Genomic DNA, 17,204 nt, shown 5'->3' with positions numbered 1-17,204 from the left:
CAGCTGTAAAGTCGACAATCTGTATGCTACTACTCTGTAATGTCTCTTGTAAATTTTTCTTCTGTCTGTAAACATAAGGAGTTTTTCTCCCTAGGACTCCACTGAAAATGGACACTTGTCTAGTCAGACTATCCTGGCAAACAAATGTTAATTAAATAAACAACATAAATAAATAAATAAATCTTGTTTAGTGTGTTGTTTGTTTTCAGAACCTTAGGTAGCACAGGTCCATGGTAACAATTTTCCAAACCAGTATATAAAATTCCTGATAAGAAATACCTCTGAAAAAAATCAAATGCAGTCACACTTACTATGTTATCATTTTGTAGCAATAAATGAAAATCCACAGCCTGGAAACAAGACAAAACTGGGTTATAAATGCAAACTGTAAATAGAAAGTAAATGTCAGAAGTGAAGTTATTGATTACCTATGAAGAGCCCACATTAAAACATTGATATTAACTTTTAATTTCTATTTGCAGTGTGAATTCATAGCACCAGTGTGCTTCATAAATGATGTACGCTGTACTACACAGTCGATAAAGGAAATCTTAAAGACATTTGCAGCAGTGAAGCACGTAGTTACATGGATCTGCATCAATATATCAGGCAGTCATAAATATACCAAAGAATCATAACAAGCATCAGTAGTTGTATCTGAGCTGGGAATCGGTTCTGGAATCTGTCTTTTTCATTGCATTTGTTGATAACATAAAAAAGGAATGTTGGCTAGTCATGTAAATCAGTACTTCATTTGTTGGTAGTAGAATACAGTAAGAAGAAACCACACACAGATCTCAGAAAACTGATATATGTGCTCCTGTTGAAAGATAACATCAAACAATGCAAAGCTTATAAGACAGCAAAGAGATGAATGTGACATTTTTCATGGATGAAGCTAGATACAGCTGAAGAAAGTTTTGTGGTTATCTTTAGCATGGGTGGCAATTCTCATTTTATACTTTTGGGGGTTTTGATTTTGTTTCTAAGCTCTTTGTTGATTTTTTTGAGCTCTTTTCTAGCAGATGGGGTATTAATTTTGCTTTTATGGGCTAGGAGTTTCTTCCTCCAAATAAATTTATTCTTAAATTTTGCACTGAATTTATGCCTTATAGGACTGATGCCACAATGCATGCATTATATTGATCAGTGAGGTGAGGAGGGTGTCTGAATTTCATCAAGTCATTGGTTAGTTGGAGAGAATTTGCCTTGGAGTAGTCTTTGAAGACTGAAGGGAGTATGAGGTAACTCGGGTCTTGCTTTTAAGGTTCACTTCTGATAATGCATGGTGGTTAGAATTGACTAGTGATTTGGTAACAATGCTAAATTGGTGGGGGGGCAGGTTGCTGAGATCCAAGTCCAATATTTTTGAGTCCTTCACTGAGGTGATTACAGTTGGCATTAATAAAGTCCGGAATTTTTGTGCATACTTATTTTTGGTAGTACAGATTCCCCAATTAATGCAGCAGTAGTTGAAGTCACCCAAAAAGATAGTGTTGGGTTCTATAGTGAGGGATATTAATTTGTTAAGCTATACCTCAGGGTTTACAAAGATCATGGTGGGGTTATGGTACTTGACAATGATGCTGTACTGGGCTTTGGGTATTACAAGATGGATGTGAAGGAGTTCACGTTAATAGTCCTGCATTACGACTATGGATGTGAAACGGTTTCTTAGGAACACAGATACAGCCTCCTCCAGCTACTTTTTCCAGTTCAACATTAGCTCTGTAAGGAGTGGTAAGCATTAGATCCATGTAATGCAGAGGTACTACCTCTGTTCTGAAACCACATTCCAGTAAATATGCATATATCTATATTTTCCAGGCTTAGGAATGCCTGTAAGGAGTGCAACTTTTGTTAAGATTTTTAGCATTCAGCAGTGCCAACTTAATCTTGTTTTGGGTTTGCTTGGCTATGTAGGTAATCAAAGGAAAATGACTTTTCCTAAAAAGGCACTACAGAAAAGGAAAAAGTCTGGTACAATATACAGAAGTCTCAATGAGATAGATGCAGACCATCCCTAGCAAAGCAGCCAGGGTTATCATTCATCTCCTCACACGTTGATATATATTAGATCCCTTTAGAATGACACTAGTAGCTCAGTCAATGAGTAAAGTCAATTATCTTTTGCTTGCATTGAGACATCATTCTGGATGATGGTTCAATACTAATTTCACACCCAATTTAGATGCATACTCTGGCAGCTGCGGTGGTGATGCTGCGGTAGCGTTGTCGCCTCACAGGAAGACGCTGTCCTGTTCGATTCTCAGCTAAAGCGTCTTCTGTGTAGAGACATGTGTTTATGGGCGTACCTTCGTTGAAGGTTGTGCGTCAGACCTGGCAAGTCGGTACGTAAAAATCTACTGCCAATCATTAGCGAACCGGAGTTCCGCTGTGGCGACTCCTAACCAGGAAAAGCCAAAAGATATAACAACAACAACTCTGGCAGCTTCATCGCATCCCTACTCATATGATTCAAGAAGGTGCATCTTAAGCCATTCATTCCCATGTGCACAATGACAAGTCACATGTGTGCCTGGAGTGAGGGGAGTTGAGGGCTCTAGTGACACCATGTATCCTGGAACCTGACAGGCAGCTGACTATCACTCTGTCTTTGCTCAGCCAAGTGAGTGCAGCATCAGTGTCTATAAATATGGAGTCATCTATGATCAGGAAGTTGCCAGATGTACAAGCTTGGTCCAATTGCCTCAAGACTATCTGTGTGTTGGTTGTCTGACCCCCTTTTGTGCTGTATGCTTGTCTAGATCTGTTAATGCCAGATACAGGGGGAGATCTGAGGATTTAAGCTGATGCCTAAGCTTTAGCAATTCTAGCAGGCTTGGGGAGAGATTGTTTAACTGCATCAGGATATCTTGCAGAGTGCTGGTGGGGGTAAGACAGTGTTAAGCTCATTGCATACTACTGGTTGAGAGAAGGAGACCTCCAGTGTAATTAAGTATTTGCACCTCTCATCAGTAGTCCCCTGAGTTTGCAGGAGTTTTTCTGTGCGCATGAGGTAGTTTGTATTCTGACAACAGAAAGAGGATCAGTCTACTCTTTCACCATGATGACTAACTAGTGTTGCAGTGTTATAGAGGCTAGTGTAGAAGAGATGGGCAGGGAAAATAATATGGGGGGATGGGATTGTTGGACTGGAGAAACACAGAACTGTTCTGCTCAGCAGCCCAGCAACAGGAGTTGTGACAAAAGAAGTTGATAATTCGCTCACAGGTGTTATAAGAAGGTATCCTTTTAAAAGTACAAGAAGAAAGAATTGATTTGCATGCACTACCCACTATGTTAATACAAATACTGAGGCGCTGCACTTAGCACAGCTCTGCTGAGTAAGTATTAACAAAGAAAACAAAATAACCAATGAAAAACAAGTGAATTCTGAAGCTCAAGTGCTATACGCTATGCAGGAACTGCAGTAATTAGTGCAACTCATACTTAGATTAAATCACTACTTAAATACAAGATGGCCACTCCAATGGGTCAATCAGATAACTCAAAGCTGAAAATAAAATAAAAATTTACTCACAGCATAACATAAAGAGCAGAAGCAATATCAGACAATGCAGAAACAGCTTCATATGACTATAGCAGTTAGGCAACATAAGTGCAGACAGAAAAAAAGAAAAATAAAGTATTTTTTTAGAATAATTATTGAATTGGAGCAAATATTTCTTAACACTGACTGCTTGGTATACACAATTCTTAATCATAGTAATTTTGAAAAATAAGAATATGTTATACTTTTCAACATGTTTTTCTGAATTTTAAAGGTAACAGCATGCATTTTACCTGATAAGTTATTCACTCTAGGCAAAATATGCTTTAATCAATTAAAAATCATTTGCAAGAAGTATTTGCTAAATGTAGGGCTAGAACCCATACAAAAAGTATGTTACTGTGTGTGAGGCAACGTACTTTGACACTATAACCCCCACCCAACTCTCCTAAATTCAGGTGATAAAAATGAAATAAATAACCATATTCAGACATTTTTCCCAGTGTTGTTTTATTGTGGAGATCATTTCAATGGTTTCCTTTTACATCAAATATTAGTAATGGGAAAGAAGATATTGCACACAAATATTGTAAAAGCACTACATAATACTTCCACTGGAAACTATTCTCTACATTAGATATGACTGGATAGGATAGAAGCAAAAAGTTATGCTTGATTATAAGACATATATACCATACACAACTTCAGTTAGACACATAAACACCATTCAGAAGAAGAGAGAGAGACAGAGCACGAGAAAGGGAGCTGGAGGGGTGTTAGGTACTTCTCGGCCAGCAGCAAGACTGGTGTTCCCACAGTTTTGAGGATAAGGCTGCATGCATGGTGTTAGTTACTGCAGACTCAGCAACAGTTAATGAAACAACAGTCCCATCCTGGCTGAACTTCCAAGGAGCGCCTGGATCTTGAATATAGTTTACTTAGTGCAGAAATTTTTTTTGTCAATAGCTATTTGTATTTTTTCTTTTTTTATTTATTTTTAGTCACTGCAGTATGCTGTAGCTACAAACTTTGCTTTAAACAAGATTTCATAGTACCACTGAATTACTAGCAAAAATGTTGTTTCAAATTATTAAACTGCTTAATGCAAATGGAAGCTTCTAGTTCCTTTAGTGCACTTGAGCCATAATTAATCCTGCTCATGAACTATGGCAAATCAGTATTGTGATAACTGTTACTGAGCACTTCCTATATAACACAGCTAATCCCCTTCACCTGCAGTTGCTTTACAGACTTAGACTGTTGGATCACAACAGTCCCATTTCTAAAATGGCAGTATATCAGGTGGAAGAAGAGTGCTTTATGCTTGCAATAAGAAGGGAAGCTTGCTGGATAGATGGTAAAACAGTACCAGCTTAAAGGGAGAGTTGTTTGAGCTCTAGAAGCATACGTGCCTTTCAATGGATCACAACTGTCAAATCTGTGGGGGGTCATGATGAACCAATTTGTAGTCAAATGAACCACCTGCAGACACAAAGATTTAGGATGTTTCTGTATATGAAGGGCACCTCTGCTCTGACTAGGCTGGAGGGTGGTGCACAGTGTTACTTCCAAGTGCCTTTTACAGGAAGTGCTCACAACAGCAAGAATTAATGATAGCCGATTGTTAGACTTCAATATTGAGAAGCAATTGCTGCTTCTTGTACTGCCTTTTGTGTATGCATCTGTGTGTATGTATGTGTGTTGAACTGCCTAACACCCCAAATCAGTTAATCCAAGCAGTCTTCAGTTGAGCTTTGATCAATCACTTTGCATCCATAATATATACAGGTGAGGATCATGTAATAAAGGCCAGCTGAAATGAACCAATTTATCCATAACAAATGTAGAAAAAGCACTATTATTACAAACGACACAGACACATTCTTGGCAACATTCACCCTAGTTACAATCATAGTTCTCATAAAGCACAGTCAGTATAGTAAAATACCCAGCAAAAGGGTGTAGTGATCAGCTCTCAGTAAGCATTGTCTCCATTTAATGCAAATGATTAAAATAAATGTTTCTTCACACATCTGTTCTATACACGTCTGTTTTAAATTAAAATATTCTAATTAAAAAGATGAAACATTAAAAGAAATTGGTCTGCAATCTGCATAAATACAACAGCAAAAGGCAACATTAAATATAACAGCATGAAGGACAAGAGACTGGAATTATTTTTGACATGAACAGGATTAAACAGTATTACAAATACTCTCCTAGATGCCTTGAAATGACATTGCAGCTCTTTTCATGTACTGTGCATTACTTTAAACTGTCTTTTTTATACCTTCTTAAATAAAGCAGTTGATCAAAGGCAATAATAAAATGTACTATAAAAACTGTCATCAAAAATTGTCTAATAAAAACATAGACTAGTAGTATTTAGCAAATTAAACATAATACAAACAGCCAGTTTAGCAAACTGAATAAACTACACATATAAAACCCAAGCCTACATTCCTAGGTTTCAGATCACTGAAGTGCAAAACCAAACTGGTTTAGGCAGTCATGCTGATTAATAAAAGAAAGCAGCTTAAAACATGATGTCACATTCACTTAAAAATAAATAACATAAAGAACTGAGGTCATCAATAAATATGCTTACTGCCTGAATGGGAGACTAAAAAAATGGTCAGTATAAGCCACCGCACTGAATTAGTGTTCACAGGCTGTTGAAACAGCAAGTCCATGCTGTCTCTTGAATTAAATTACATAAAGCAACCACCAGTATAAAATCTGGCTCCTCTGTTATTTTCAGAGTCATGAATGGCTAATGCTTTATAACGATGTTTTGTTACACAGGCTCAGTTATGTCTGTTAACTTTGTACTGCCCTTCTCAAATAGTCTGCGTACAAATATAATTATGAGAAACAGGATCTACTTGCTTAGTAAGCCCTCAGTAAAATATATGGATCATTACAAACCAAATTTGAAACAACTGATTAATTTATCCAATGAAGTAATGCAGCTGACTTAATACTTAAAATGTCTTATTTCAGGCTTGTGTGATGTTGTTTATGATGTACTTTTACTTTCTGGTTGTCGAATAACACATTAAAAAGGGATTTAAATAAAAATGACTTTAGATCACCATGAAATTTGTGTTCCCATTTATATCTGATGGCTTACCTTCATTGGCATACTTTGAAAAAAAAAAGTGTTATTTATACTCAGTGCAGAAAAGGGTTAGTCACTAATCTAGACGACACTCTAATCTTAAAACTGTGAAGTGTTTCTTATAAATATTCTTTATAAAAACAATATAAAAGAAAGTGCATTCTTAACATTGCAAATAAACAAAATCATGTTCAGCATTGCATGTAAACCTTAAAATTCAGTATGGTACAAAAAAAAGTAAAAAATTCATAATACAAAACAAAATGAAAGGGGACTACATGTGACTTTTCATTTTGGTATCCCTGCAGTACACTTGGTCCTGTATTATGTGAAGTTCAGATGACTGTTAAGACACCATTTCCTATACTGTGTACCTTACTGTATAAAGGAACTTCTTTTTTTTCTTGGGGGGGTCTGTATTGCTGCCTGGGTGCATTTATCATAAAAAGTTTGAGAAGCCACAGGTGACACAGCACTTAACTATGTGAACAATCAGTGGAAACATGTATCACCACACATGCACACACACACACGCACTGTTACTACTGTCGTAAAAACAGTGCTAAGGAGATGTTTCATACACTTGGCTGTTTAAAAAATAAGTGCATTAAGTAGCTTTTATTTTTACATTCAAGTCGCAATCTAAGGCAAATTGTCTTGCATTTGTACTCCCAGCTCCTTTGGTCTTTTGCTTCAACACATTTGTCGTCAATTCTTCTGACTGTGGTTCAGAGTGCAGGCCTCCAATCTTCAGTGCATTTATATAAAATGTGTAATTTGTGAAGTGCAGATTGGTATGGGTTGGGCAGATAAAAATGGCACAGTACAGTTGCTATGGTGACTGAGAAGTATGAATGGTTAAGATCCATGAGGCTTTGGTCTTAGACCTCCAACCCACATTTATTCAGATAATATCCCTTCTGGTTCACTCACTGTTATTTTTGAAACTGTTTTGCTAATAACAAGTCTGCACTGCTAAGATGCTAAACAAATGCAAAGGAAAACTAGGTAAGCACTTGTTGGTTGTGCTGAAGCATGACTAGTATTGGTATTTTTTACAATGAGCCTGACAAAGCACCGCTGCAATGTGTAATGCACTAAACTGCCACGCAGAAGGAGAGAGGAAGAAAAAAGTGGCTTAAAATGGACACACTCCTCCATGAAAGCAAATGACTGGGTTTTCATGGACCCAGTTTATAATATTCAGCTTCAAGCCACTTTACATTTAGGTCACTACATTTGAAGCCTTATTGTGGAAATATTTTATTTGCCTTAGTAGTAAGTGAGGACTGAAGTAACGGAACAATTTGCATCACCATTAACACAGTACAGATTTGGCAGGTGTTCTCTTAAGATCTGTTCAGTGTGTCTTACTTGTAAAGGATTTACTTAAATAAACATTGTTTCAGCTGAAAAAATCCTTAAGGAAATTGTATACGTTTGCCTTTTGTGCAGCCTTTTTTTTTAAAGTTCAATCTTGCAAGCAGGGAATGACTCATCCTGCATTACGACTGTGCTGCTGCTAGCCAGAACCATGATGTTGAGATCTTGCTGTTTCTCATGGGTTTCTTGGTACCATTCCCTCATCACCTCGGTGTCATGGGTCGGTATTAAGGTGACCTGAAAATAGACCAAAAAATGTAATGAAATACTTTGGTGATATGAAGACAGTGATAACCTTATAGATTTTCCTGAATAAATATCTAGCCCACAGGTGATACACTTTATAGGTCTTCCTGAATAAATATCTAGCCCACAGGTGATACACTTTATAGGTCTTCCTGAATAAATATCTAAATCTTAGGTGATTTGCATTTCCAGATGTTTGCTAGTAAAGAGCAGCTCAGAATGTGTTCTATTTAGTAATGTGTCGCAGCAGAACTTCCTCCTGCATTATGAATATAGTTAGCACACTGGTTTCTTGCTACATTGTGTCAATTGAGGGAACCCCGTAATACCCTGTTGTTTGAAGTAGTTATGTGAATTTACAAAGGAAACCCCGTAATAGGCTGTTATTTGAAGTAGTTATGTGAATTTACAAAGGGAACCCCGTAATACCCTGTTGGTTGAAGTAGTTATGTGAATTTATAAAGGAAACCCGTAATACCCTGTTGTTTGAAGTAGTTATGTGAATTTACAAAGGAAACCCCATAATACCCTGTTGTTTGAAGTAGTTATGTGAATTTACAAAGGGAACCCCGTAATACCCTGTTGTTTGAAGTGGTTATGTGAATTTACAAAGGAAACCCCATAATACCCTGTTGTTTGAAGTAGTTATGTGAATTTACAAAGGAAACCCCGTAATACCCTGTTGTTTGAAGTAGTTATGTGAATTTACAAAGGAAACCCATAATACCCTGTGTTTGAAGTAGTTATGTGAATTTACAAAGGGAACCCCATAATACCCTGTTGGTTGAAGTAGTTATGTGAATTTACAAAGGGAACCCCGTAATACCCTGTTGTTTGAAGTAGTTATGTGAATTTACAAAGGAAACCCTGTAATACCCTGTTGTTTGAAGTAGTTATGTGAATTTATAAAGAAAACCCCATAATACCCTGTTGTTTGAAGTAGTTATGTGAATTTACAAAGGAAACCCCGTAATACCCTGTTGTTTGAAGTAGTTATGTGAATTTACAAAGGAAACCCCGTAATACACTGTTTGAAGTAATTATGTGAATTTACAAAGGGAACCCCATAATACCCTGTTGGTTGAAGTAGTTATGTGAATTTACAAAGGGAACCCCGTAATACCCTGTTGTTTGAAGTAGTTATGTGAATTTACAAAGGAAACCCCGTAATACCCTGTTGTTTGAAGTAGTTATGTGAATTTACAAAGGGAACCCCATAATACCCTGTTGGTTGAAGTAGTTATGTGAATTTACAAAGGGAACCCCGTAATACCCTGTTGTTTGAAGTAGTTATGTGAATTTACAAAGGAAACCCCATAATACCCTGTTGTTTGAAGTAGTTATGGGAATCTACAATCCATTACAAAACAATTTAGTGAATCAGGTGACCAGGCAAGAAAATGTATGCACTAAAGTAATAAAATAATGCTATAAGAAACACAGCATTGCTGTTAAAGTAGTTACTGCATGTGTAACCAGTGAGTGTTGTAGTGAAATAAACATGTAGGTTAGAGCATGTAGCAGCAAAAGCAGGCCCTTGTGAAAAGCAAAGGATGAAGACTGAATAAAAGCTGTGGGTGTTTTACCCTGTAAGTGGAAATGTGGCTACCTAGCAAAGAATCATGACTAAAGACATAAATGGGGACCCAGCACTGCTACCACAAGCAGAATGAGCATGACGAACGGTTCACAATGTGACGTATATTTTGTAGCAAGTGTAATTTTTTTCCCTGATGCGTTTTCAGTCTTCACTGACAATGCATGAGGACAACTTATTAAAATAAAAAAAAAATGTGCATATAGCTGAGTGAGATGAATGAAGACTGCAGTTACTAAATCATGATGTTGATGTTATAATGAAAACATACAACATACTTTAATGCTTCTTTTTGACAATTTGCTACCAAGGCTAGCGTTGGAACTGTAATCATTACCTCTGCTTACATCTTTCATTCATGGCTGGATGCACAAACCAAACATTCTGTAAGCCAGGAAAGTTGTCATACATGTCCTATGACTGCCTTAGGTATAAATTCATATTCCTTGGTTGTTTCTCTACCTAGAGTCTGCTGAATACTATAAATTAAATTATAGGAAATCCTCTGTCTTCAGTTTCTGTTCTGATCATGGGGAAGCCCCTTATATGTTGCATTTGGAATGCACTCTGAAAACCAATATATATGGAGGAAATTTTGGAGTTTTGTTCCTTACTGACCTTCAGATTCAGAGATAATCTGTTTCCCGCCAACGTATTTCAACATTTTCCTCCATGTCGGCTTCAGCAGTAACAATGGTCCAGTCAATCTATTTTCTGTTTCTCTAAACACAGGGGGCCCCTGTATCCTAGACTAATGCAGCAGTAGGAAGTATTTGGTTATAGACAGGGTTATAGATCATACAAACGCATACTCCTTGCCAAAGGTTTGTCATTTTCAGTTTCACCCTCTGGAAAGTGTAGCAAGAGACCCAAGCTGCTAAATGCTTGATGTATTTTGTGTGGATCACAGACATGTCTTCTGTCTTTCCATACATTTCAATGGGATATTATGTTATACTGGTTCTAGATCATATACAATGGTCTTTAATTCCAGTTATGCATCAATGTACAAAGTTGTTATGCTACATGTAGAATTATGTGTGTGTTTTTTGTGTGTGTGTGTGTGTGTGTGTGTGTGTGTGTGTGTGTGTGTGTGTGTGTGTGTGTGTGTGTGTGTGTGTTGTAGGGAGGGATGGTAACACACACTTGTGTTTTACATATAAATTATATGAATTGACTTAATTGATTTACTGAAAGTACATATATAAACCATTCTGGCCAGATCCGAGAGTTTTTGTGACTTTTGTAGAATTAATCTTTGTTGCAGGCCTGTTGATGAAAGGAAGTAACGTGTTTGCTGTAGTGATACACTGTGATACTGGCTTGACTGATGACTGAGACCGCTGTTGTTAATTGCAGAAATGCTCAGCCTCTAGCTAAATCGCACATTAATCAAAGCATGTTTCAGCTAATAAACAGCATTATTTTATTGTTATGTCTGCTAGAAGACCAACTACATGCTAACATGCAGAACTGAAATATTCAAATCAGCAATCCACTGGTGTTAACTATGACTGCTGTCAAGACTGCAATGGTATCTTAGAAGTCTTGATGCCTTGCAAATGCTGGTGTGCTACATTTAGTTTGTGTATTTAAAAGTAAAAGCTAAGGCTGTTACCCCCTATTAAAAACTTATATCCATACAGTTGCACCGGACAGGTGAGGCACAGCAATTTAAAGTATACTTTTCTGCAATACTGTCCGCTGTCAGTTGACTTTATGTGCATGGTGTAAGTACACTTTAAATATACAGCTACAATTCATACTGTGACAAGCTGCTTGATTTACACTTTACTTTTTCCATACATTAACATGATTATCTTGTACACATTACTTCTAGAGATGCTTTTATCCAAGCATGCATAACTGTTGAAAGTATTATTTATTTACATGTTGGTAAGGTGCTAATATTGCCTGTATTAGTTTTCCTGCTACCTGCAATGCCTGGGTTCCCTCAATAACCATCTAGAACAATTACCCACATAAAAGCTGCTGTGAGTAATCTGTGAATGTTCACCCACATAAAAGCTGCTGTGAGTAATCTGTGAATGTTCGCCCACATAAAAGCTGCTGTGAGTAATCTGTGAATGTTCGCCCACATAAAAGCTGCTGTGAGTAATCTGTGAATGTTCGCCCACATAAAAGCTGCTGTGAGTAATCTATGAATGTTCCCCACATAAAAGCTGCTGTGAGTAATCTGTGAATGTTCACCCACATAAAAGCTGCTGTGAGTAATCTGTGAATGTTCGCCCACATAAAAGCTGCTGTGAGTAATCTGAATGTTCACTCACATAAAAGCTGCTGTGAGTAATCTGTGAATGTTCTGCTTACAAGGCAATTTTGCAGTAGACAGAGAAAATATGCTGCTTTATGACAAGAAATATTCATTAAACTCGATGGGTGGGAGGCTTAGGAAAACCAAAGGGTCAAAGCCAAAGCCCTCCATCCTGGCCAGGCTACACAGTGGATAAAATCCAAGTAATTAAAATGTGTTCACTTCAACAGAATACTAGGCTCATGGCTTTATCAGAGCAAAATAACTCAGTACAGTCAGTAAATCAGCATAAGAAAATCTCACCCCTCTGCACTGGGTCTGCTGTAGTCTGGGCAGTTTTGTTATACATGAAAGGGCAATAGGATTTAGAGTACTTTAAAACAGAGCTAGTTACTAATATAAATTCAAAATCTGACATGAGTTGTCAAATACCTACAGAAGTCTTAACTACAGAAGGACAAGTTAAATATCAAAGATAGTTATACCTATACTTTACAAACAAAATACTTTTGAGTGAGATGGTTGGGTGTGCTTCCGTTTACCTGACAGCAGTGTTCTGTGGTTATAGAGCTGAGCAACAAACCAGCATTATGACTCAATGAACAGTTCACAAGTCCCACTCAGAACAGAAATGGACAACATACAATTTGCACAGACAGAGGCATTTTGTTTAATATTGTTTATTTTCACTGGAACTTGATTCACTCTGCTAAGACTCTTGACTCATGAGTGTTTCTTTTAAGCACTGACTCCTAGCTAACTGCACTGATAATATGATCCTGTGTGATGTACCTGGGTTTAGTTCCTCTTATGTACAGATCAAATTGGTGATGATGCCAGTAGAAAACTACACTAACAGTTCATATCATGGTCCAAAAGTACCTATTAGAGCACACAGTAAGCAATATCCTTCTTACTTAGGCAACTCAATGTAATCCATGGGAAGGAGGCCCTCTCTTGAAACTCGGTTTGTGAATTATTCTCCTGTGAAGGAGTATTAACTCCTAGTCAAGGCAGACTCCACCATGTCTCTGTAACTACATTATCTATTTACACACACTTGCTTGAGGATTGGTTTCTCTTAACTAGTTAACTATCACAAGTTAACTAACAAGTATTTCTTTCAAAATGTTAAGTACTGCTGCAATTTTTCACATTTAAAAATGAATTTTATAAAGTTACCCTATGGTCTCGGATCTTTTAATTTCATTACAACTAAACATCAGAAGCTCTAAATAGCAGGCACTTTAAATTCATTCACTACCAAGAAGCAGTCTTCTCAGCCCTAAACTTTGTGAAAGTATGCGATACTCTCTGTATGTTTTCATATATTTCATTTATTACTCTTTATTGTTTGCTGACTTGTTTTCTTATTCTTAAAAAGCATATTAATGCATTCATTAATAACATGTTGAAACGGAGATTTGAGCACCAATGTTATTTTATTGCTCTCATGCAAATCTTGCTGAATATTTATTTTAAAATGAGTCAGTGTCACTCCTAAAAGTAGATCGTTTGAGGTATAAGGTCCTGCACCATAAATTATATACTTAAGTAATAAGAGCTATTTGTTAACCAGGAAAGCTAAATGGACACAATGACCCTTGGGTCAACCCAGGAACACAGTGCGGTTAAGTGACTTAGTAAGAGTGACACAATAGGCAGATGAAGTCTGCAGGAATCAAAGCCAGGACTGCTGCAGTGTCAAGGTTAGAATCACAATCTTAAAACTCTGCACCAGACTGCGTGAAATACACTACTGCTTTATCCAGCACCTTAGACCAAGTGGCCACACTAACAAATAGCATATATAAACACATTTACTGAAAACAAAAAATGCCTTCACCGGTATCTGTGGAAATCTAGAAAATTACAGTGGATTTTTGCTTCGCTTACTCTTGTGAGTTCATCTAATGTGCCTGTCACCTTTTCTTCAATTTGCTGACGTAGTCCCACTAATCATTAACATCAAGCCTCATCTTTTCCTCTCTTTGCTGCAGTTTATTTTAATATCCTTCCACCCTAAACATAGCCAATCACCCAATTCCAACACAGCTGTTTCATGATACAGGAGCTTGCCTCTAAACATATTTGTAAGCACAACTTTACTACGTCTTATCATTTTCTAGTTTCTTCACTGTAAACAAGGATTCAGTAAGAGATCAAGGAATTCATTCCCACATATCTGTACCAGATCAAGGCCCATTCTTTTTTAATTATTTAACATCTATTTACTGGGAAAGTCCGACTTGGAACAAAGCCAATTTTCAGTAGAGGCCAAGGGAAAAATGCTCCAGACGCATGTCTTTGAAACTTGGGAGGAAACCAGACCACCCAGAGGAAACCCATACAAATGCAGAGAGGACCTGCAGACTCCGCACATAAGGCACTCCAGCCAAGAATCAAACCGGAGAACTTCTTGCTGTGAGGCGACAACACTAACGCTACACAACTGCATCGTCCACCTTTTTCTGGTAAGTATTCATCAAAACTGCTTCAGGCCTGCCCCATGGGTCTTCATCTCTGAGGTTTTGAACTAGGCCTCCTGCTAGACTGTGATAATCTGTATCCATGTGTCTGGTATGCTTATTTCCCAATTTTAGATCTTCTTCTACTGGTACCATGAGACACATATAGTCTGTCAACTTTGTGTTGGTGTCAACTCTGTAACCTGAGGATGAGTGTGCCTCTAGTCTTGATGGCTGTCTCACTGTCTAATATGGAGTAACAAAGAGCACTTCTATTGCCTTATGCTTTCGATTACTTATGTCTGTACTGACTGTGCCATGACTGCAAACCTTCCTTGTTTAGAGCAGTGCATAACCTGATGCACATATCTCCCAGGTGTGTCTGTAATTTCATTTTCCATTTATTGTTGATGCATGTACTGTCAACTTAGCCCGCATAGCCTACAGGCTTTCACTTTGAATACTGCATTGCAAGCATTTCCATTATTTCCAAAGTTCTGTTACCTGTCACTCTTAGGATCTGTACATTTTCAGTTTATATTTAAGTATGCCCATAGTATTGCATCTTGTTAGTTGCCATTTCTTAAGTTACCACAACAAGATGCTATAGCATTACCTTACAAAACATTGTCATTTTCTTCTGTGCCATCTCCTGGTTAGCAAGACATTTCGCTCTGCACTAAAGGATGCTAGTAATGGCTTGAACAAATAAATGCTGAGTAAACATGCAACTGAACTGAGAACCAGCATAATCTCCTTACAAGGGATTTGGGCTCTTTCTTACACTGTTAACTCCCCATAGTAGCTCTATGCATGTTTTCAGGCCCTAGTTTCAGACTCTATTATAGGACCAGGTTTCTTATAAAAAATGTTTCAAGGATAGACTTACTGGTGGGATTTGGTCTTTCTCGGTATCCTGTGGGCTTCCTAGGATCACTTTAGATTATCTGAATCTTGGCTTATCACTGGGTGAAATTCCAAAAAAAAATCAGCTCCAAATCAGCACTGCTTGGTCACAGTTTGCAACGATGTGCCTGATGACACAAACTCTGAGTAGTGAGAATAAAAGATGTCAGCAACTACTGCTAGGTGGAAGCATAAAAGGATGCTAAGCATTTCTTAAATATATGATCATAATCAAGGAAAGTGGAAATAATATTCAGAAGTTTAAAGTGTATTGATCATGTTCTGAAACACGGGTAAGTAACAAACCACAAAGCTTTGGAACTGAACATAAACTCCTTACCAGTACATATCAATTCATAATATAGTCACTGATGCAAAAAGTGTGTTATTTTTACATTTTTTTTGTTGACAAGGATAACGCTTCAACTTTTTTGTTTTCAGAGATGAAAATTGTTGTCATGACTTCATGAAAGGCTGACCTCACAATGCCTCACTAACTAAATTAATATAAAGGGTACTGTATTTACACGCTAAATATATCAGTAGGAGTTTCTTAATTCCTAGAAAGGCAAATTATCAAATAGGTCTTACAGATGGATCACCTCTCTTTGAAAATTAACACATGGCGATGTAGTAGCAAAACCACAATGTTGGAGGCAAGGGTGCTGGAACCATAGGGCGATGGGGGTGAGTGCCCTCTCACTTTTACAGCTGCAAGTTGAGAGACTTCAACAATTAAAAAAAAAAAAAAAAATAGAATAACTTTTTCACTCCGTGGTGGCGGTGTCTTCTCCTTAAAGGAGTACCATGCATGCATTGCATGCACGCCTGACAATGCGGATATAAACACAGTTCATACGCACGGACATTAAACTAGCCATTTCACTGAAACAGATGGTAAGAGTGTGTGTGTGTTTTAAACCAGCAGTTCTGTTAGTGCGTGAGAGAGTAGGTATGTGTAGAAGTTAAACTAGCTGTTTCTATGTTGTATGAAAGAGAATGTATGTGTTTGTGATACTGTGTAAGAGAGTATGTGTGTGTATTAAAACTACTTTGTTGCTGTATAAAAGAGAAGGTGTGTGTGTGTGTGTGAGTGTGTGTGTGTGTGTGTGTGTGTGTGTGTGTGTGTGTGTGTGTGTGTGTGTGTGTCAGACTAGGAATGTGTGTGTGTGAAAGAGCAGAGAGAAGGTGTGTGTGTGTGTGTGTGTGTGTGTGTGTGTGTGTGTGTGTGTGTGTGTGTGTGTGTGTGTGTGTGTGTGTGTGTGTGTGTGTGTGTGCAGAGAGAAGGTGTGTGTGTGTGTGTGTGTGTGTGTGTGTGTGTGTGTGCATGTGTGTGTGTGTGTGTGTGTGTGTGTGTGTGTGTGTGTGTGTGTGTGTGTGTGTGTGTGTGTGTGTGTGTGTGTGTGTGTGTGTGTGTGTGTGTGTGTGTGTGTGTGTGTGTGTGTGTGTGTGTGTGTGTGTGTGAGAGAGAGAGAGTGAGTAGATGAAGGTATGTGTGTGTGAGAGAAAGAGAGAGCGCGGATGAAGCTAGGTAGGTGTGTGTTAGAGAGAGAGCAGATTAAGGCAGGTGTGTGTGTGTGTGTGTGTGTGTGTGTGTGTGTGTGTGTGTGTGTGTGTGTGAGAGAGAGCACAGATGAAGGTAGGTGTATGTTTGTGTGTGTGAGAGCAGATGAAGGTAGTTGTGTGTTTGTGTG

At 37.8% G+C, this 17,204-nt stretch overlaps 1 protein-coding gene across 1 annotated transcript in view; it reads right to left on the bottom strand.

The window, feature by feature from the left end:
• Positions 1-4,003: 4,003 nt before the first annotated feature.
• Positions 4,004-17,204, bottom strand: part of MAP1B (microtubule associated protein 1B) — a 689,412-nt gene continuing 676,211 nt past the window's right edge. Inside the window, exon 7 of the mRNA XM_044063932.1 lies at positions 4,004-8,255. Coding sequence (XP_043919867.1) covers positions 8,100-8,255 — 156 coding nt within the window. The 3' untranslated portion in view covers positions 4,004-8,099. The remainder of the gene's footprint in view (positions 8,256-17,204) is intronic.

This window comes from Protopterus annectens, chromosome 2.part2 (assembly GCF_019279795.1).
Source record: "Protopterus annectens isolate FY-2018-M chromosome 2.part2, PAN1.0, whole genome shotgun sequence".
Taxonomy (NCBI): Eukaryota; Metazoa; Chordata; order Ceratodontiformes; family Protopteridae; genus Protopterus; species Protopterus annectens.
Note: the sequence above shows the minus strand (reverse complement) of the source record. Positions and strands in the feature narration are given on the sequence as shown.